Here is a 23679-nt window from a genome sequence, read left to right as displayed (position 1 = left end):
CAACGTATTTCAGCAGTTTCAGTTTTTCAGATTTCAAAGAAGTCTTTGTGAGTGAAGCAGGCATCAGCTGAATCCTGAAGACTCAGTTATGGCATTATAATACTTTAAACGATAACCAGAGCTCTCTCAATTTAGATCTTGCGTGAGAACATTGTTTTTATTCTAATGCTTATAACTAGTTATCTTCATTCACTATATTTATATATACTTTAATGTATTAAAACTGCACATTAATATATTCTTTCCTCACCCTTTTCACATCCTTAATCAAATTCCTTATCCGTTTGTGTCAAAATTTTTTCATTAAGCTGCATTTTTTTTTTATTAGTGCCTTGGACTACCTGTAATCATCCAAGGAATCTGATGAAAGCGGATTCTCAGACTGGATATTGCAGATAATATGAATATGTCTTAAAAATACCCCATAGTAGGGGTGCCTGGGTGGCTCAGTAGGTTAAGCATCTGCCTTTGGCTCAGGTCGTGATCTCGGCGTCCTGGGTTCGAGCCCCACATCAGGTTCCCTGCTCAGCGGGGAGTCTGCTTCTCCCTCTCCTTCCCCCTACTCATGCTCTCTCTTTCTCTCACACACACATACTCTCTCTCTGTCTCTCAAATAAACAAATAAATTCTTAAAAAAAAAATACCCCGTAGTCTTTAGTTTGGATATGCACAGATTGCTTTCTCTGGGCCAATCTCACTCAGTGGAGTTTCCTCTATGTTTTAGACATGCGGGAAACTAATCACTAAACTGCATGTGATGAAAACCTCTAGAGTCAACACACACGTTTGCAGAGAGGAAGTGGGTGGCTCCAAGCTCCGAGTTCAGTGCAGTATGCCTCAGGTGCCCCTTCAAGGCTGTACCCTCTGTTGCAGGAATACACCACCCTGGGTCCAGCAGTAGTGTTTTCAACTTTGGCTTCCCCATTCAGAAACTCAAGTGGAGCTTCACACCTGGTCTCTAGAAAGAAAAATGAACGCTTCATATTAAATGCTTCTTCCAAACCTCCTTCCTTCTGCTACAATTGCTAAAGATCTCAATGCAGCATAGAAAATACTAAAGCCTATTCCTATGTGAGCAAGGATACACTTGAAAAAACCCCAGCATGTGTAAGTTTTGATTCATGCGTGTAGGCAATTAAAGATTGGTATTTTGCCTGTTGACTCTAGCTATCTTTATGTAGATTGCCAAGTTTTGTTGTTAATAATGCTGGGGGTATAAATGAGCGAGCCCTATCTCAGACCAAATGAACAGAATCTCTGAGTTGTATCCTAACTTCTGGTATTAAAAGCTCCCCGTATGATTTCTAATGGTCACTCAGGGTTGAGAGCCAGTGGATTAGATGCTAACTGACTCTTCTGGGCTTCATCCAGCCTGGTGAGTACTACACACACCGGGACCATGGATCTTAGAATTACCTGGGAGCTTTAAAAACATATTGTGGGTTTTTGACTTAAGATTCTGACTTAACTGATTTATCTGGGCAAGGGAGTTTTCAAAGCTCCATAGGGTGCTTCAATGTGCCAAAGGCTAAAAGCCATAGGTCTAAGGCAGTGCTTCCAGACTATGCAAGAAATCATCCAGGGAGGGCGCCTGGATGGCTCAGTTGGCTGGGCGTCTGCCTTTTGCTCAAGTCATGATCCTGGAATCCCAGGACTGAGTCCCGCATCAGGCTCCTTGTTCAGTGGGGAGTGTGCTTCTCCCTCTGCCCTACACCCCAGTTTCTCCTGCTCTCAAATAAATAAATAAAATATTTTTTTTTAAAAAAAGAAATCACCTAGGGATTTTGTTAAAATGCAAATCCTATTCTTCTCTGTGGGATTTTTTCTTTTTCCTTCTAAATTATTAAATACATGGTACAAGTTCTTTGTAGAAAATTAGAAAGCACAAGCAAAAAGAAAATAATAGTTTTAATTCCACCACTTGGATAAAATATCGATATTTTTATATGTTTTAGCATATGCTTTTTTCCTGAGGCATATAAAAAATACAGATATTTCGGGGGGGGAGTGCTCACACTGAGCAACCTGATTTGAAAGATTCCTATATAATTTACTAAATTATTACATATATTGCTATCTGTATCTATCAGCGACCAGACTTCCCTGAAAACTGATACAGATATCAATATATTTGATTTGATAATTTAGAGAGAAAAAGAAAAAAACCCCACAGATAAAAGAATAGGATTTGTACAGGGGCGCCTGGCTGGTGCAGTTCGTTGGGCATCCAACTCTTGGTTTCGGCTCAGGCTGCGATCTCAGGGTCGTGAGATCCTGTCCTGTGCCGGGCTCCATGCTCAGCATGGAACCTGCTGGAGATTCTCTCTCTCTCTCTCCATCTGCACCTCCTGCTCATGCACCTTCTCTCTCTCTCTCTTCTCTCTCTCTCTCAAATAAACACATAAATCTTTAAAAAAAAGAGTAGGATTCATATAGAACTTTTTGTTCCTATCTTGCATTGCAGAGAGAGCAAAGACACAAACCATCATCAGCACAGTTTGAATGAAACCTGACACAAAACTGAAACAGGACAGCAACACCAGGGTGGGTTCCTAGTCCAGACATACATGTTGCCCTTTCATTCCCCTCTCTCCTTTCCAGCAAACACATTCATATACTTTTTGATCAGGAATAGCTGAGATGAAAAAAAATGCTCCTATCAGAAATACCCAATGATGCCTTTCTGTGACTTGAGATGAGACTCAGTGCTTTTAAAAAAAATTTTTCTGTATAATATTTATACAAGTGTTTGAGAATGAAAAAGTCATCTATTCTCCACTGAGTTTCGGCTGTATAATACTCCTTTAAGAATTTAAGATTCCTATATATATAAAATCAAATCATCAATCTACCCCAGAAGATATGGTTACAACTACAGTGAACAAAGATTTGCATACCTCCAGTCCTACTGTCAGCTTTGTCATTAACTTAATTTATGTTGTTGGGCAGGTCATTTCACTTCTCCTCGTACCCCATTTACTTATTTGGCAAGATAAATAAATCTAGCTGATCTTGACTCAGTCCAGTCTAGACCAGCTGACGCATCTAAGAGGCTGCTTAACTAGATAATCTAAGAGGCCAATTCTAGTTTTGAAAATTTGATGACTCCCCCAGGATTATCAAGAGAAAAAGGTTTAAAGCCTGCCACTTGGATAGGCTTGTACTATATTATCTAACTATAGTTGACCCTTGAACAACGTGGGGGTTAGGGGTGTCAGCATCCCATGCCGTCAAAAATCCACGTATAGCTTTTGACTCCTCCAAAACTTAACCAAGAGCCTGCTGACATGAACAGTCGATTAACACATGTTTTGAATGTTATATGTATTTCACAATAAAGTAAGCCAGAGAAAATAATGTTATTAAGAAAATCATAAGCGGGGCGCCTGGGTGGCACAGCGGTTAAGCGTCTGCCTTCGGCTCAGGGCGTGATCCCGGCGTTATGGGATCGAGCCCCACATCAGGCTCCTCCGCTATGAGTCTGCTTCTTCCTCTCCCACTCCCCCTGCTTGTGTTCCGTCTCTAGCTGGCTGTCTCTGTCAAATAAATAAATAAAATCTTTAAAAAAAAAAAAAAAAAAAAAAGAAAATCATAAGAAAGAGAAAATAAATTTCTAGTACCGCCTGTATTTATTGAAAAAAACCCCACATGTGAGCGGACACGCCCATTTCAAACGTGGGTTGTTTATGGGGTCAGCTCTACATTGTCTCTGGCAGAGGAATCATATGGGCCATGTGTTGGGAATAAACTCATGTGAATTAACTCATGTCTCGCTAAATAAACTTGGATGGTCTCATAAAATGAGTTAATGTAAAATTCCACAAAAATGTGACTTTTCATTACATGACAGGTGTGACAACATCACTTTAAAAATATGTCAGTATTGGCTAGTACTATCACCGAAAAGTGACAGTGCTAAGCCTTCTAATTTATAATTATTTGGGGGGGGGGAACCCATGAAAAGAAGGCAAAAAAACTCAATAGTTAACTAATTTCTAACAAAATGTTTGCCATTCCGGAGTCAGTAATCTTGTGCTCTATGCCACTTTGACATCAATCTCTATGCCAATTTTTGACCTTTTTGTTAGTTTGGTGCCCTTCAGCAAAAGCCCATCAAAGAGTCTCACACAGTTTGTGGAGATGATTAAGAAAGTACTTTTTAATTGAAACACTGATTTGTAAAGGAAATATGGCCACACTGTTATTATGCATTGTCGGTATTGTCTTTGGGAACTGCTAAATGTCATAGGACTTACTTTTACACCTTGTCACCCCTCCACTCCACATTCTGTCCTTCTGACAAACACGTTCCTTGTTCCCCTGTGAATCAGTGAAAAAAAAAAAGGTTATTACCAGGATTATACCTCAATGATGAAAAGATAATAAGGGAATGCAAAGTAATCTTAGCTATGAACCCGAATCTCCCAGCACTGGAATGCTAAATCAATTCATTAAATAAATATGGTTTAAGGACAAGGTTTAGACTTTCAAAAATGCTTTCACCAATTTACTTCAAAATTCATACCCGGGCTGACCAGGGTAATTAAAAGACAGACTTGGTTTCACTTTCTATTTAAGTGACAACTGATTATAACCAAAAGCAAAAGTTGATGAGGAATGTGTCTGAAATGCCAAGGAGATATATTTGCTGAGTAAATTTTAAAAATATTTTGAATTGAATTTATTTTTCAATACCTGAGAGGTACAGCAAAGAATGGGAATTAGTTTTTTTACACCTTTGAATGTGAAACAAGTCAAGGTATCTTATTGGTATGAGGATTGAATTTTTTGACAATGTAACTTATGCATTAAAGATAAACTCACCCTATTAAGGGCCCAAGCATTTAAAATTTTAAATATTTGGAGTAAACGAATCTTTCTAAACTTTACTTCCCTGCCTTCTGAAATAAAGTAAAATGAATAGAATTTACTTGAAAAATTATTTATAATTATTATTCTGAATATATTTTTGTACATTCTTCAATACCCTACAGCCCTTGGTGGCTATATCAGCTGTTTGGCCAGTACAGTTATTATAGACATATATGAGCTAAGATTACTATTCTTTGATTTCTGGATATAATTTTTATGAGTCTTTGTTTCTTCCTTCTTTGTTGTTTATCTTTTACTATAATCATCAGTGTTCCTAAATAGTCAGGGAGCTGGCATTAATGGCTTGTCATATACTTGCTCAAAATTAATAAAAAATAATTCACAAACTAAAATAGTACACTTTCTTGTGCATACATAAGTATATAAACATAGTAAAAGTATAGCAAATGTTAACAGTGTTTATCTCTGGATGAAGAATCCTGAAAAACTCTATTTTTCTTTTGCATTTTCCAACCTTTCTATAATCAACGCTTACTGTTTTTTTTTTTCAATGAGAAAAAAATAATGACTTTAAATTAAAAGACCCGTTTACTTAATTGATTCAATTTTTTCTTAGGAAGTCAGGATAGTAACCCTCCATTAAAATCAATCAAATCTTAAAAAGAAAAAAGAAAAGAAAGTCGGTGGAATCTTTATAGGTAAAGATTTATCAGTAGTAAAACTTACAGCTCAAAGAAAATATCTTTGAATAGAAGAATAATGGTGAAAGACATCAGTCAGATAAAACCAAAATAGAGGCAATAGCTCTTTTTCAGACATCTTGCCAATGCAGAACACAACTTCAAGACAATACGATACCCAAAGGGCTCTGAGCAATGAAGAAACAGGTAACAAAAGCTGTGTGCATACACTGAATTAGAATCAAGCCCCTTAATACATTACTTAGAACCTAATCTTTTTAAACATATATTATAAAATTTTATTTTATTTATTAATTTCAAAGTAGATAAGGAATTTAAAGCATGGAGAAGAACTCAAACACATGAAAAATATAACAGTAGAATGAAAAGTAACAAACTCCCATATAGCTATCACCCACCTTATACAATTAATTCAAGGTCAACCTTGTTTCATCTAAGCCCTACCTCCTTCTTAAGAATGCACCTTATTTTGAAGCAAATCCCAGACATCAAATCACTTAACAGTCATTATTTCAGTATGAATTTCTAAAATGTGAGGGCTCTTAAAACTATAACCACAATAACGAATAACACTATCACAGCTTAAAAAGTAACAATTCCTTAATATTCATAATAATCCTGTTAGTGGTCAAATTTCCAATTGTTGCATAAATCTTACACTTTATTGCTTTACAGTTCCCTTGAATCAGGACCAAAATAAGGTCTACATGGTTTATGTACTTCTTTAAAATATAGGTTCCTTCTATTTCTTCCCCTCTTCCCCTGTCAATTAATTTGTTTCAGAAATTGGAAAACTGGGTCAGTTGTTCTGTAGCTATTTCTACAGACAGAATTTTGCTGATGGCCTCATTATGGTGTCTCTTAGCAAGTACTTCTGTCTTTGGTATTGGTTGTCCGATTTAGAGGTTTGATAACATTCAAGTTTTCTTTTTGGCAAGACTTTTTCATATGGTGTGTTTTTCCATCCAGAGGCATATAATGTTTGGTTGCCTCTATTTTTTCTAACACCGGTAGCCATGATGATGATGACCTAAATCCACTAGTTCATAAGAGTTGCAAACTCTGAAATTAAAGTTCTATCATTTGTTGACTGAAATACTTCTATAAAGGAAACTTCCGTTTATTTACTATTGGTTTTCTTGTCATCCAGTTAGCATGGAAAAGACAATTCTTCCCCTTTCATTGTCTGTTTTCAAAATCATGAATTTGTTTATGAGCGCCCTTTAATTGTTACCAACTAGTTTTCTTGCACTGTTATGAGTCTACTGTTATTCATGACAGATTTGATATGTTCAGTCCATTAAAGTTATTGCCTTATTGAAGTGCAAATGGTCTCATGTTGGCCTGTGGGAACCTCATCCTGTTGGCCCCCAAGTCGTTTTAACATGTAGTCTTTGATAGGTTCCCTAATATCTCACATGACAAGCTTTTCTAGGCTAACCTTTTACATTTCATGTCCCACACCTGGCATTGGTTGTTTCTGCAAGTAACTAGACAATATTTTTTTTAAAAGTTTCTAAGATGATTCCCACAGGTAGCTTAGAATGAGATCTATTGCTATAGCACTTCTCTCAATTTTGTAGTTAACACTAGGATATTCCCAAATTTTCTAAGTAAATTACCTACTTCCTCAAGCTTAATGACCCATCTAGTTACTAAACATTAAATTTAAACTCATAAGTTTAAATTTTATACTACTTTACTTAAAAAATTGCAAGATTAGTACTCTCGCATGAAGAAATAAATTTCAAAAACAGAAAAACTCTCCAACTGCAATCAACCATCACATTATCATACTTCTTTTCTTTTCTTTTTTTTTAATCTTCTAAGGAAATGAAATAAAATCCACATAAGTCTAGTTCCAGTTTTCATGGACCTATCTTATGACAATTCTCTGAATGCATGGTCAAAAAATGATGGAATGTACTATACACATTTAACAAATAACTGGCAATGAATACTTCTGCAAAACTCACCTTTAAATACCACTACAAAAATAAAAACAGGAAGAAGTTTCCTGAAAAACCAGATGACATTATGAAATATAAGCAAGGCTCTTAAAGTTGAAGTTTGATGATATGATCAATGCTTTAGTAAAACTGACTCCAGATAGGAGGGGAAGATGGCAGTGGAGCAGGAGGACCCTAGACTCACCTCATCCCACAAATACAACTAGATAACTATCAAAGCATACTAATTACCCCCCAAATCAACTTAAACACTAGCACCCCAGACTCACCTCATCCCACAAATACAACTAGATAACTATCAAATCATAAATTACCCCCAAATCAACTTGAACACTGGCAGAACAAACTCCACACTAAATGTAGAGAAGAGGCCACATTAAAGAAGGTAGGAAGTGCAGATATGCGTTTTGGGAGAGAAAAAGATGATGGCCACTGCAGTGGGGAGGGAGTTACAGTAGCAGAGAGGGGTGAGAGACAGACTAGCACACAGGGGAGCACATGGGGAAGATGAATCCCCATAGCAACTGGCTTGGAAAGCAAGAGGACCTGAATTTCATGAGTTTTGGCAACCAATGGGGCTTAAAGCCTAGAGTTTTAAAGATCAGTCTCCTTGGCTCTGGAAGAGCTTGGAGGACATTGAGGTTGTTCTTAGAGAGAAGGCAGGCAAACATAGACATGTGTTTGTCCAAACATACAGCATGGACACAGGAATCTGAAGAATGCCTGGGGCACACATTGGGGAGGTTAGTTGCTCATCTCAGTGTGTCTCAGAGAGGTAGCATTCACAGAGAGACTCCTCTTGGAAAAAGGAACTGGCAGGTGCCATTTCCCTTCCCCACCCCTCAGCAGAAGCACAGGGCTCCCTGCAGGAACCAGCACAGTGCCGAAACTCACTACCTAACTTACGTACACAAACCCTGCCATCTTGCACTCCAGAAGAACCCTCCTTTCCAGTCACACCTGCCTCAGTCCCAATGCAGTGGGCCCCCTACTCCAGAAGACCAGCCTAAACCCTTGCCAACACTGCACCTCCTGACCTGGGAGTTTTGCAAGGCCTCAGTTCTGGTGGTGGTGGTGACAGGTCTCATTTCACAAATAGACCAAAGGACACCTAGTTAAAATGTGCCACATTTAGGCCAGGGACAAACACTGCCCACAACTGGCAAAGAGAACCTCTGCACACCACTGGCCTGAAGGATAAAACAGCCAGGACACAAAAGCAGAGCATATACAGCACACATTGGAGACTCTTTCAGAAGTACCAGGCCCTGAGGAACAAGAGACACTATACTGCAGGGCACTATAGACCTCTCCTTTATAAAGCCATTACCCTCAAGAACAAGAGACATAGCATTCTTAACACAGAGAAACAGGCATGGAGAGTTAGACAAAATGAGAAGACAGAGATTTTGTCCCAAATGAAAGAACAGGACAAGGCCACGTCCAAAGATCTAAGCAAAACAGATATAAGTAACATGCCTGATGAAGAATTTAAAGCAATGGTCATAAGAATACTTACTGGACTTGAAAAAAGAGTGGAGGACATCAGTGAGACCATTAACACACAGATAAAGAATAACATAGTAGAGATAAAGGGCTCAATAGGCAAAATGAGCAACATACTTAACAGAAGTAACAGCAGGCTGGAAGAAGCAGAGGAAAGAATTAATGACACAGAAGACAGAGTAATGGAAAGTAATGAAGCTGAACAATAGAGAGAAAAAAAGGAATTATGCAAAATGAGAACAGATTTGGGGAACTCAGTGATTACAACAAACATAATAACATTTGTATTATTTGAGTCCCAGGAGAGAGAAAAGGGGACAGAGTATTTATTTGAAGAAGTAATAGCTGAGAACTTTCCTAAATCTGGGGACAGAAACAGATATCCAGATCCAGGAAGCACACAGAACCCCTAACAAAATCAACAAAAGCAGATCCACACCAAGACACATTGTGACTAAAATGGCAAAATATAGTGAGAAAGAAAAATATTAAAAGCAGCAAGACAAAAGAAGACAGTTATATACAAAGGAAACCCTATACGGCTATCAGGGGATTTTTCAGCAGAAACTTTTCAAGCCAGAAGGGAGTTGTAAGATATATTCAAAGTGCTGAATGAATGGGGCGCCTGGGTGGCTCAGTCGTTAAGTGTCTGCCTTCAGCTCAGGGCATGATCCCAGGGTCCTGGGATCAAGCCCCACATCGGGCTCCCTGCTCCACTGGGAGCCTGCTTCTTCCTCTCCCACTCCCCGTGCCTGTGCTCCCTCTCTCGCTGGCTGTCTCTCTCTGTTGGGTAAACAAATAAAATCTTAAAAAAAAAAAGTGCTGAATGAGAAAAACCTACAGCTGAGAATGCTCTATTCAGTAAGGCTATCATTCAGAATAGAAGGAGAGATAAAGAGTTTCCCAGACAAACAAAAACTAAAGGGTTTCATGACCATTAAACCAGCCCTGCAAGAAATGTTAAAGGGGACTCTTTGAGTGGAAAGGATAGACCAAATATGACATAATGAAGGTGGGAAACACAAAGCAATAAAAATTAATATATTTGTAAAAAATCAGTCAAGAAACTCACAAAATAAAAGGATATAAAATATGACACCATATGCCTAAAATGTGGGGTGGTTAAGAGGAAAGAATGATTTTAAACTTAAATATCTATCAACTTAATTTAGATTGCTATATACAGAAGATATGTTATGTGCAAATCTGATGGTAACCACAAATCAAAAACCAGTAGTAAATAAGCAAAGAATGAAGAGAAAGAAATCCAAATGTACTGCTAAAGAAAGTCAGCAAAACATGAGAGTATTAGATAAGAAAGGATCAGAGAAAAACTCCAGAAACAACCACAAAACAAGTAATAAAATGGCAATAAATACATATCAATAATTAACTTTGAATTTAAATGGACTAAATGCTCCAATCAAAAGACATAGGGTGAAAGAATGGATAAAAACAAGACTCCTCTATATACTGCCTACAAGAGACTCATTTTAGACCTAAAGACACCTGCAGATTGAAAGTAAGGAGATGGAGAAACATTTATCATGCACCTGGATGTCAAAAGAAAGAGTAGTAATACTTATATCAGAAAAAAAAAACACCCTAACCAGACTTATCAAAAAAGAAAAGAGAAAGGACTGAAATAAATAAAATCACAAATGAGAGAAGAAAAATAACAATCAATACCACAGAAATACAAAGAATTAGGATATTATGAAAAATGTTGGATGTAGATTTTATTTAAAAATAAAAATCTTTTTAAAAAAGCTCCTATACAGTGAAGGAAGCAATCAACAAAACTAAAAGGCAACCTACAGAATGGGAGAAGATACTTGCAAATGACATATCTAATAAAGGGTTAGTATCCAAAATATATGAAGAACTCAACACCCAAAAAACAAATCATTCAATTAAAAATGAGAAGAAGACATGAACAGACATTTCTCCATAGAAGACATACAGATGGCCAACAGACACATGAAAAGATGCTCAACATCACTCATCGTCAGGAAAATACAAATCAAAACTACAATGAAATATCATCTCACACCTGTCAGAATAGCTAAAATAAAAAACACAAGAAACAACAAGTATTGGGGAGTATGTGGAGAATAAGGAACCCTCTTGCACTGTTGGTAGAAAGGCAAACTAGGGCAGCCACTGTGGAAGACATTTTGGAGGTCTCACAAAAACTTGAAGGTAGAACCACCCTACGATCTAGCAATCACACTACTGGGTATTTACTCAAAGAATACAAGAACACTAATTCAAAGGGGTATATGCCCCCCTACGTTAACAATTATTTACAATAATTGTATTATTGGCATTATATATTGGCATATATTGTAAATTGGCATTATTTACAATAGCCAATATATGAAAGTAGCCCAAGTGTCCACCAACTGATGACCGGATAAAGAAGATGTGGTATATATTACAATGGAATATTATTCAGCCATAAAAAAGAATGAAATCTTGCCATTTGCAATGACATGGATGGAATGACATGGATGCTAAGTGAAATAAGTCAGTCAGAGAAAGACAAATACCATATGATTTTAGCTATATGTGGAATTTAAGAAACAAAACAAGTGAACAAGGGGGAAAAGAGAGAGAGAGAAACAAACCGAGAAAGAGACTCTTAACTATAGAGAACAAACTGAGGGTCACCAGAGGGGAGTGGGTGGGGGATGGGTGAAATAGGTGATGGGGATTAAGGAGGGCACTCGTCATGATGAGCACTGGTGATTAAAAAAAAACATCAAAACTTAAAAAAAATCCACTGCAGCCTTCCCACCAAAGTAAATAGGGAGACATCGGTGTTGCCGATGGGGGTTTAATATTACAAACCAGGAGTGGTCTTGAGACCTAACCTGGTATTTGGTTAGAACTGCTCTGAGGATTTTCAGGCCACACTTGCCATATGGCAACCTGGCATCTCAACCAAAAACCCTCCAAGGTATTTAAACCATTGCTTGAGGCAATCTTAGTTTGCACATCTAAGTCCCTATGGTCACTTCCCCACAGCGACAGACGACTGCCCTGTTACATGACAGGATTAACAGGAGGCCAAAACGCAGGTTTAAATGGCCAACCAAGGTAACGGTATCAGTCTCGTGGCTGGTATTCTAGCCTCTTCTTTTTCATGGCCCCAATTTTTTGATTTGAGACTTACTTTGTTTTTTAAAATTGTAAGTCACTTTACATATTTCTTGGAAAGTGTTAGGTAGGATATACGGTAACAAAGTATAAAAAATCTTTAGGACCAAAAGCAGTGCAACAAATTGGCGTTAATACTAAAAATGTTCCCAAGCATATTGGAAAAACAAAGTAATTCTAGTTAACCGATTTATTCACTTACCTCTAATTCATAGCCAGGTTCACAATGATAAATAATTGTGCTTCCAAAACTGTATTTACTGCCAAACACAAACCCATGTTCTGGACTTTCAGGTTTCCCACAAGAAACCGGACTGCAGGATTCATCAGAAAATGGTGGCTCCCAGGTGCCATCGAGCTAAATAACAAATGACAGATTAGAAACTACATTTAGGAATTAATATATATGAATGAAGACATTTGCAAATATTGGCATAGAAGAATAATCCCCAAAATGATGGTCAAAAGAACCTAGAAATTGGTTCTACTTCTGACACATATTATCTGTGGCCTTAAAAAACACACATTAATTATTAGGTGGCCTTATTAGTTATCGCTGAACAATTTTAGACATTTCTCAGACATTTAAAACAAGCATTTTCTTCCTAATAGAATCCTTAAAAACTCAAGAACACCAAGAAGTATGTTTTCATTATGATGAAGGAGGACTGGAAGGTTGACACAAATATTCCATGACTGATACCAATGCGCCCTTACATTCTGCTTTACTTCCCCACTGCCACAGTCAGAGTTAGCATCTTTCAGCCTTCTATTTGGGTGAAGTGAGGCATACCCAGATGTTTCCTTTGAAGATTATTATTCTCTTGCTAATATTTTCCTGTTTTCTTTGAGGAAATAGTGCATGAGGGGGATAACAGTCTAAAACAGGACATTTATTCCACATATGAGACAGAATTAATTTTATATATATGTCTGCCTCATAATTAACCATTCCCCTAATGTCAGAAATATAAGTTGCTTCTAATTTTTCAATACTGTGAATAATGTTTCAATACATATATCTTTCTGCATAAACTATTCTGGGAATTACTATTAGCTTTTAAAAACTATGTAGTATTGGTTTCTTTTGATATATCTGGGATCTGTTTTGGCATATTTTAATTTTTCCCTTTATGGTTACTTCATTAAATCAGAATAATTTGTTTACTAATGACTCCTTTCTCCATGGATTTCTGATGATTCCTTTATGAGGATATACTTTTGATTTATTTCTTCCATTCCACTCATTTTCCTGTCTGCAGAAGCTATACCAGCACCACACTGATAGGACCTCTGTAATTCTGTAATAGGTCTTAATTTCAGGAAGGGCCAGGTCTCCTTCAGTAGTCAGTCTTCAACATTCATATTGATCTTCTCATCCATTTATTTGTTCTATGAAGTACAAAATCATTTTGTTGTATCAAAATAAAATATTTCTAGGCTTTGAACATAGTTTTGGACAATTTCTGCATTTAAACATAGAAAGGGTCTATTCCACCTTTCAGACCAAAAGTCAACCTAAAACTCAGTTGAGGATGAGGGGTCATACCTTATGTGGGGAAAATAATGAGGGTTGTCAAAAATAAATTACTGAGTCAAAAAAAAAAAAAAAAAAAGAAAAAGAAAAACCAGAACCAAAACCAAAAAACCCACAGTTACCAATACAACAGGGTCCTACAGGACACTTGGAGGAGCACACAGTTGTCCACACACCCAACCCGGAGAAGCTCCGGGAGAATGCTGAATTAATTCCCTAAGCATGGTGGCACAAACTTCCTGTAAGCTTATTTCAAACAGCCCAGGGTCTTTGAAAAAGTTGCCCCTCAAACTGCTTCAGCTCTAAATCCAGGAGGGACCATCTGGAATGATACCGATTGTGAGAGCGTGGTGACTCTGACAGTCATCTGACCTGCCTCCTGCGATGTTCCTGCGTTCAGGTCTGGTAGCAACGAATCATCGAGTATGCATGACTTATAAATGGAAAACTGGGAGGACTGTGAAATGGTTCTTGAGTCCCTACTAACCGTCAGGCATGTATAAACATAAAATAATTTAATCCTTCCAATCACAGATTTACAAATCAAGGGGGAATAGGTCATCGCAGAGCCTGCCAATATTTGAGATGGAGTTCAAAGGGATGTTTAAGGTGAAAGTCATTTCTATACCATGCCGCCTGTCCCCCCTTTCAACTCCTTCCTCCCCCAACTCCAGCAACAGAAGAATGTACAATAACTCATTTTATTTTTCCTTCTCTGGTCCATCTTATGGAAGGTAGGAAAAGGGGATGTGCTAGGGATATCTGCTCTCTAGGGTGCTGATCTAGGCATTTCCCCCCATTTACTCTCTGGTTTCTCATCCCGACCACGCAAGACACATATTGTTATACACAGTTTTTCAAATAAGGAAACTGAAACTCAGACATTTTAAGTGACTTTCTTAAATTCACACAAGTAGTAGGTAGCAGAGACAGGATTTGATCTAAGTGACTGTTTGTTTCTGCGACCTCTGCTTTTTCTACTAAAACTGGAAACATTTAATATAGGTCAGGGCTCATTTCCCACACAAGGATACTCTTTACCATGTTTACGTGTAGGCCACCTGACTTATGGTTAATTTTTCATGAATATTTTGTTATAGATGTTTTAGCATTCTATCTCAATTTGGCACTTTTCACCTACTCTTGGCATTTTCTAGTTTAAAATGGGAATATTGAAAAGAAAGATATGTTTTATAATATTTCTACCATAAAACTCCTCAAATTTGATACAATTGGAAACTTGAGACCTTTTTTTTTTCCTTTTCAGGATAGGAAGATACTGCTGTAGACCCCCCCACACACACACACACATTTAATATATATAAATGAGTTATACGTACACGTTCTAGGACAAAGAATCTTACCTGACACCTTGATATGTTAACTCCCTTATAGATATACCCTTCCGCACATGACACAGAAACTTGCTTATTCACACTGAAATCATCCCCATGAACACGTATATGTGTCATATTTGCTGGAAGAGGACATTTTTTAGGGCTGCAGAATATTCTCTCGGGAAACCAATGACCATCTTTCTGACAGGTGAATGTATCTATATCTGTATCCATCACATAACCTTCCAGACATCTGCAATGGAAAAGCAAAATAAATGCCTTAAAGAGAGTACAATATAGTTGGTGACTTATTCTTGGATTTAAGATGCTATTACAAAGCTCAGTAGACATTTAATGTGATATACTGAAACTGATTAGAATGTCAAGGGAATGACATTGCCGTGAAAAAACACCAACCTAACAATGACAAGCAGATTAGTCCTTAGCTGTCCACATTAAGGATTAGCCAAGCCTAAAGCTGATTTACATGTTGTTGACATTATTTACCCTTGTTGCGGATAATATCAACATCAAACTCACTTTTATTCTGAAACAGATAACAATTCAAAAAATTCTAGACAAAGTGCAAAATAGACTCAGATACTAATAAGAATATAACATAATATTTATTATCTACTTTGTGCCAAGCACTGTTCTAAATCCTTTATATAGGGTATTTCTTTTAATCCTGAGTAGTAGATACTATTATGTAACAACAGAATGGTATTCAAACTCAGATCAACCTGGCTCTAAAATACTCTATGATTTTTAAAATTCGCATTTATTTATTCAGCAAATGTTTCTACAGCACTTACTAAATTCTAGTCACTATTCTAAGTGCTCAACAAATATTAATTCATTTAATTCTCATGTCAACCCTATGAGTAGGTATGATTATCATCTTTATTCCCATTTGGCAGATGATGAAACTGACATCAGAGACACTAAATAACTTCCCCAGAAAGTGACAGAGATGAGATTTCTGCCTAGGAACTCTGGTTCTAGAATCCATGCTTTCACTACTATACTACCCTGCCTTTAAAATTTTTTTTTTTAAAGATTTTATTTTTATTTATTTGACAGAGAGAGAGACAGCCAGTGAGAGAGGGAACACAGGCAGGGGGAGTGGGAGAGGAAGAAGCAGGCTCCCAGCAGAGGAGACTGATGTGGGGCTCCATCCCAGGACCCTGGGATCAGGCCCTGAGCCGAAGGCAGATGCTTAATGACTGAGCCACTCAGGCGCCCCTACCCTGCCATTTAAATTAAACCACTTAGCTAATTAACATTTATTAGGTGGATATTTTTTTTTAAATGTCACATATCATCAGGCTAGATAGGAGTCACAGGCTTTGCAAACTTGTAATCTGTTCAGTACAAGTAAAGATCTGAAACCTAACCCACACACGACAAGACATAATTAACGGGGAGCTCTTGAGAAGCAGGTGATTTTGTGATTTCTCAAAATCTCTCACACATCAACATCTGAAGACAAAGTTGAAAATGTATTTCAAAAGCAAGGGATCATTTTTGTTTTTCTTCTCGGTGTATTATCACCTACTCTTCAGCTTTCTTATCAGTGATGACCCTCCCTTGGGTCTCTTCCTTACTGCCATTAGGAGCAAATGAAAGTAGGGCTAAAATGTCCACAATAGACATGCTTGAGAAGAGTAACTGAATTATTAAAATCTAAGAATCCAATAGGTGAAGGATAACCCATAATCCCTTCAGAGACGTGGATAAAATCTAAATCGATTTGGAGGGTTGAGATATCTTATGGGCATTTATTCCAATAAAAATTTAATCTATAAATTTATTCCATATTCTCTTATTCTTTTTAATAATGCATTATAGATAACTTTACAGCAAAAAAATCACTGTGCATTAAAAAGCTTAGTTTGTTCAAATAGCATAGGTTGGAAGTCTACCTAAGATATCTTCCTATATATACTGATCAATGAAGGTATGTGCTTTTTGACCTGAATTCTTCAGCTTTTGACTTATTTCCCCAAAATTTGTTTGTAGGAATATAACCATAAAGTGGTATCATAAAGAAATTTACCAGCATGATGTTTAAAAGAAAAAAGAGCCTGGTGACTTAAGAGATACAAAAGCCAGCTAGAGATCTCACTGTTTCATGAAAGGTCAACAGACTATGATAATCATGATAATTATAATTACGGACTACAATCTGAAAATCTGAAGTTTATTTTTTTGTAGTCAATGGATTTCTAAACAATTATGAACAGAATAAGGCCAAGCACTAGAAGCTTCAGTTTTGGGGCGCCTGGGTGGCTCAGTCAGTTAAGCGTCTGCCTTCGGCTCACATCATGATCCCGGGGGCCTGGGATCAAGCCCTGCGTCAGGCTCCTTGCTCTGCCGGGAGCCTGCTTCTCCCTCTGCCTGCTGCTACCCCTGCTTGTGAGTACTCTCTCTCTCTCTGTCAAATAAATAAAATCTTCAAAAAAATTAAAAAAAAAAAAAAAAGCTTCAGGTTTTGGAGAGCAGTCCAGAGATGGTATTTTCTCAATTACCTTCATTTTTAACCTAGCACTTTTTATTTTACAATCCTCCTGTCTGCACCCTTTGGAGACTCTAGAGCCATGGTCTTACCTGAGTTTCACTTTACTTTCAAAAGTGTGTGCCTCTCCAGTTGCCACTGCATTGGCGACAGATGGTGGGGGTCCACAGGACAAGGGCTCACAGACTGGAAAAGGCTGGCTCCATGTCCCTTTCTCTGTACAAACCAGATCTGAACTGCCTTGTATGACATACCCAGATCTGCAGTTGTAAGTTACCACATTTTCCTCCAAAGAGCCACTCTCACTGATGAATGCATTTGGTATTGTTGGGGGAGACCCACAAGAAGCGTGTTTACAGTATGGGAAGTCAGAACTCCACTGGCCATTGGCTTCACAGGTGATTTCAGAAACTCCGTGGAGCCTGAAGCCTTTGAAGCACCGGATCCGGGCTACCTTCCCGCAGCCAAAATCTGTCCCATTGGCAGCTCCATTTTGAATTACTGGCGTGGAACAGCTGCAAGGCAGGCAGGAAGGTGGGCTGCCACTCCAGGAGCCATTGGAAAGACACCTTCTTGAAGGACTTCCATGGAGCTTATAACCAGGAAAGCACTGGTACTGCATATGCCCCCCATGGGAAAAGGAGAAGCCATGAGAAAAGCCATGGGGAAGATCTTCAGGAGGGCCACAGTTGACTGGTTTACAGAAAGGAAACTCTGCATCCCAGTTGCCATCGGACTGACAGGTGAGTTTGGGAGCACCATGCAACACGTAGCCTTCCAGACAGTAGAACACCACTTCCTTTCCAAAGCCATAGTCCAGGCCACCCATCACTCCATTTGCCACCTGCGGTGGGGTGGGACATCTGACAGGCACACAGATGGGAGTGGTTCCACTCCAACTTCCATCAGCAAGACAAACACGACTCCTGGCTCCCTCAAGTAAGAACCCTACATTGCAAGTGTACTCAACCTCTTTCTGGAATGTATATTCATTTCCTTTCACCTGGCCATTGGCTGAGACTGGAGGTGACCCACAGTCCACAGGAATGCAAACTGGCTCATTCTCATCCCAATTTTTATTTTGTTGGCATGTTCTCCTCTCAGGGCCATTCAACACAAAGCCAGGATTACACTCATAGTACAACACACTCAGGTATGTGTAGTTGTTTCCTTTGATGGAACCATTCATAACTGGATTTGGTGTTTTGCATGAAATGGCCTCACACCTCGGGGAAGTACCACTCCATTCTTTACTCTGCAGACAAAATCTTACGTCGGAGCCCAGCAGAATGTGTCCAGGTTTGCAGCTATACTGCACAGCATTGCCCATGGTGGTCTCTGTAAAATGCAAAAAGCCATTTTCAGGAGCAACAGGCAAGTCACATTCAATTGAAATGCAGGCTGGTGCAGTGCCGTTCCAAGTGCCATCTTCCTGGCACATCAGCATAGGGCTCCCTAAAAGTTCATATCCTGGGTTACAGGTGTATGAAACAATGCTGCCATACAGAAAGTTCCCTGAATGTGGAGTAGGAGATCCTTTTGTGCTTTCCCTAGTTTTAGCCCTTGCTATCAGATGAGAAGGAGGGCGAGGAGTCAGATATGTAACTTCCATCATATCTTCTTCTTCTTCAAAATATTCCGGACCGTCTCTGACCTTAGTACATTCTCCAAAATCAATATGAGGTGGGAGACCACAGTCTATGGGTACACATGTCGGTACGAAGCTTGACCATCCTGACTCTTCACAGGTCTGCATGGCATGACCAGCTATCTGGAACCCAGGTAAGCAGCTGTAGATGATCATGGCCCCATAGCTGTCATCTGCACCTTCTACAAAACCATTTTCGATGGGTTGTGGGGGGTTACAGTGGATGGCATCGCATGATGGGACATCCACATCCCAATCACCTGTCTCCAAACAAGTCAAGGCTTTGGGACCTTCCAGCCGGAAGCCTCGGTCACAGGAGTATGTGATGGTTTGCCCATAGTGTAGGCTTGTGTAAGAGAATTTGCCATTTGAAATCTCCTTGGGCATTGGGCATTCAATGGGTTTACAGATGGGTTTTCCTCCAAGCCAGTGACCATTTTCTCCACAAAGGATGGTAGTATTTCCCACCAACTCAAAGCCGGGCTTGCAGGTATAGAGAGCTGTGCTGAGATAGGCAAGACCTTGTACATCGATGATGCCATGGAGAATTTCCTCAGGGTGGGGACATTCCACGGGGACACATTCTGGCAGTGGAGAACTCCAGGTACCATCTGCTTGGCAGGAGGTGGTAGGATCCCCTCTTAGGAAAAATCCATCCACGCAAGAATACTTGACAGTACTTCCAAAATGAAGAGCAGAAGGAAGAGCAGGGACACCAAAGGAAATGAGGGGAGGTGGGAGGCAAAGAACCATCTTACAAACAGGAAAAGAATCATTCCATTGCTGTGACGGCAAGCATTTCAGGACAGAGGGCCCCTGAAGGGCATGTCCTTCTTTACAAGAAAATGTCACCACTCCTACTTCGGTAGCTAACTCCTTCAGGACGAGCTGGTTTTCCAAGAGGGGAGGCTCTGGGCACTTGGCAGGCACGCACTTCTGGTTTGGTTTCTTATTCCATTTGCCAGATTTCTGGCATGTCCAAGAATTATCACCAATAAGCTCATAACCCTCATTACAGAAAAACTGAACCTTGGATCCTACTTGAAAATTTTCTCCTTTCACATAGCCGTTCTGGACCAGTGGGGGGTTTTCACAGTAGAGAGGGACACACAGCAGAGGGGATTCACTGTGCCAGTGGCGATTGGCTTGGCAGACAAAAACAGGACTTCCAACTGACTTATAGCCTGGATTACACTGATATCTCACTTCGCTCTCAAAGATCCTGCCAGTTGTATGCTGTATAACAGGGAGAAAACAATGAAGTATGATTTGTACATCAATATAATTGACTAAATACATTGAATAATAATACAAAAAATAGACTAAAGTATCTACATTAAAACGAATCAGTTAAGACATAAGCATGTAAGGATTTATGTTTTTTTTCATTAGGTCTATTATACTTTTAATAAGTGAAAGGGACAAATTAGGTAATCCCTCTTGCAGAAGTGTTTACCATAGGGCTAAGCCTATAATAAGTAAAAGATAGACAGTTTTAAATTGATGATTTGGTAGACTGCTCCCAAAACTTATAAATGTACTTAGTAAGTTCAAAAAAACCTTGCTCACCAAAGCAATGCTGTAGTTAGTTACTTTAACCACAGAGAAGGAAACATACACATACAACCTACATTTATTTGTCAATGTCAAAAAAAAAAAAAGCAAAATATTTTTCATGGTTATATTCCTAAGAGTACAAAGCTTTGTGTTCATTCTTAACATACTTTTAAAAATTGCTGCTATGAAGATGGGAAATTAAAAAGCAATATTTTATCTTTAAAGCAAAAAGTTAATATTCGTGATCTCAACATTTAAATAAATAAGTGACTAATACGACAACAGGTCATTTTTGGGCAGTACCAAAGATGAATTAGTTATGAAAATGTTAAGAAGATTATCATGGCAAAGTCTAGCCTGCACACTATAGTGAACTTCTTGTCCTAGTGGACGTAATTATTTGTTTTGTTTACTTATTCATTTCTTGGGTACCCCCCCCCCCCACATAAGCAGCATGCCATCACAGACCTAATCTGTACTGTTAAATACTAGCTCTCCAATGCTCACCTGGCACCTAGTAGGAGCTCCAGAGATATTTGTTACATGAACAAAGGAAGAAAGCCTCCTTTCCTACACATACTCTCTTCCAATGGAACACTGCTACATTGGAGCAAAGGTGTTAAACAGAAGGTATTTACTGTTGTTTTAGATTATAAAGGAGCAAAGGTATTATGTATGTGTGGATTTTTACATAGTGCTTAATTAGAATACTGTCTCTTTAAAATAGCCCCTCATTTGGGGAAATAGATTAGGCACATATTAACGTGAAAGGAGAAGATGTATGGATCTGACAGAACCCTTTGTCCCCGTGAAACTAGCTTAAGGTCTAGCTTAAGGTCCGCTGAGAGAAAACCGTAAAAACTGCATTATAGTGACCAGATGATTCACCCCATTTTTTGACTAAAAATTAGAAATGATACCAGGTTTCTCTAGGTTCCATTAGACCTTGATTTCTATCAAATATACATCCATCTTGGACTAACTTCCTCTATAAAGGAAAACAATAGTGTATTAAAATAGGTTCATTCTAACTTCTCAGTTAGGGCTAAGGTATTGCTACAAAGCACTTCAAATGACTACACGCCAGCAGAAGGTAGGAAGCTATATATTAAAAAGACTACTAATCTCTATCAACTTCTCTCCAATATTCACTACCTATAGGTTTAGCCACTTCTGTTTTTCAACAGTTAATCGGTTCGGTGTCCTGCTTCTGAATCCCAGGTTAGCCACAGGGGGCTGGCTGTCAGTGATGAAAGCCATGGACCACTCGCTCATGAGTCTCTTACCTCCAGAAAGCCATTCTCAACCTTAGGTGGTTCATTACAAGACACAGGGTGGCATGTGGGTGTGGGGCTACTCCACTGTCCTGTGGCTTCGCAGGTGCTCTTCTTCTCCCCTTTGATGTAGAACCCCTTGTTGCAGCTATAAGCCACCATGGCCCCAAAACTGTAGTTTGATCCACTTGCATAGCCATTCATGATGCTTGGTGGCTCTCCACACCGCACGGGGATACACTGGATGGACATGGGGGAAGGGCTCCACTGCCCACCTCTCAAACATTCAATCTTTGCTGAGGTGTTCAGTACAAAACCTTCTGTGCATTTAAAGCTCACGACTGACCCTGCTGCAAATTTTGCTTTGCTCACAGATTCTAAGATGCTATAGGAAACAGATGGGGGTTTTTCACAGAAATGAGCTATACAACGGGGCATGGCCTGACCTTCTGGGGGAACCCACTTGCCCTGGGCATTGCAAAAGAGCTGGGAATTGTCTGCCAGGCTGTAACCATCTGAGCAATAGTAGAAGGCAATGTCTCCAAATAACCGATGGGCAGTCTCTGGAGAGGCGTGTTCCACGTTGGGGGGTTCATCACAGGAGACAGCCAGACACTGCTGGTTACTTCCATTCCACTTGCCATTGGCCAGGCATTCAATAGTGTCAGGACCAGCAAGGGTATAGCTATGAGATTGGGAGGAAAGGAACAATAAGTACAATATTTGAAAAAAAGGTGTTTGCATCTTCACCTATTCTGTTTTTATTTTTTTTATCTTTCCGACAATGACTACCTTTAATTGTTATTCTTTAAAATAATATTTATTAAGATGGAGGTGTAGTAGGAGAACTCTACAGGCTCGTCTCATCCCTCAAACACAACCTGATCATTATCAAATCACTCTGAATACTCAAGAAATCAACCTGAGGATGGACAGAGCAAACTGCACAACCAGAGGGAGAGCAGAGGCCAAAACAAGGAAGTGCAGAGACATGGTGTGGGGGAGAAACGGACTGCAAGTGCTGCGGAGGGGAGGGAGCCCTGGTCTCACACAAAGGTGAGAGAAAAAGCAGTGCTGGGGGCATGCACACAGAGAACACTTCCCCTCAGCCATTGGCTGGGAAAATGAGAGGGGCTGATTTTCGTGAGTTTTTGCAACTGGGGCTTGAAGACTGGAGGTTTAAAGGTTGGCAGGCTTGGCTGGTATACAGACCTGAGGTGCTACCCTACTCCTGGAGGGAAGGCAAACAAGCAACCCCGGGGGGTGGGGGGACAGCTCCATCTGAGCAATGCCCAGGTCACTTGGGGAGACCGTTTGCTCTTCTTAGACAGCATCTATGAGAGGTGGCATTTGCAGAGTTGCCTCTCCAGGGACAGAAGAGCCAGCGGGCACCTTTTCCCCCGCCTGGCCCTCAGCATAAAGGTAGAGCCACTGCAGTTAACAGCACAGCATGACACTGGCTGCCTGACCTGCTTACACCAGGTACCAAACCCCTGTGCTCTGCCAGGACTGCCCTTCCTGGACAAATGTGCCTCAGTGCCAGCGCGGTGGGCCCCTTCTGCAGAAGACCAGCAGAAACCCCTGTCCACACCATGTTTCCCAGCCAGGGTTCTGTGAGGCTTCAGTTCTAGTGGCA

The 23679-nt window shown here is 39.4% G+C and overlaps 1 protein-coding gene across 2 annotated transcripts in view; it reads right to left on the bottom strand.

Moving 5' to 3' along the window:
- The window catches only part of SVEP1 (sushi, von Willebrand factor type A, EGF and pentraxin domain containing 1), a 192962-nt gene that overhangs the window by 19343 nt on the left and 149940 nt on the right, over positions 1–23679 (bottom strand). For both annotated transcript variants that reach the window (XM_045814774.2, XM_087869486.1), the window contains exons 37-42: positions 22056–22728; positions 17657–20448; positions 15074–15299; positions 12375–12530; positions 4257–4320; positions 785–958 (exon numbers count right to left, since the gene is read on the bottom strand). In XM_045814774.2, coding sequence (XP_045670730.2) covers positions 785–958; positions 4257–4320; positions 12375–12530; positions 15074–15299; positions 17657–20448; positions 22056–22728 — 4085 coding nt within the window. The remainder of the gene's footprint in view (positions 1–784; positions 959–4256; positions 4321–12374; positions 12531–15073; positions 15300–17656; positions 20449–22055; positions 22729–23679) is intronic.

This window comes from Ursus americanus, chromosome 18, assembly GCF_024610735.1.
Source record: "Ursus americanus isolate L20-20 chromosome 18, mUrsAme1.1.p, whole genome shotgun sequence".
NCBI classification, from domain to species: Eukaryota; Metazoa; Chordata; class Mammalia; order Carnivora; family Ursidae; genus Ursus; species Ursus americanus.
This window is presented reverse-complemented; position numbering and strand designations above follow the sequence as displayed.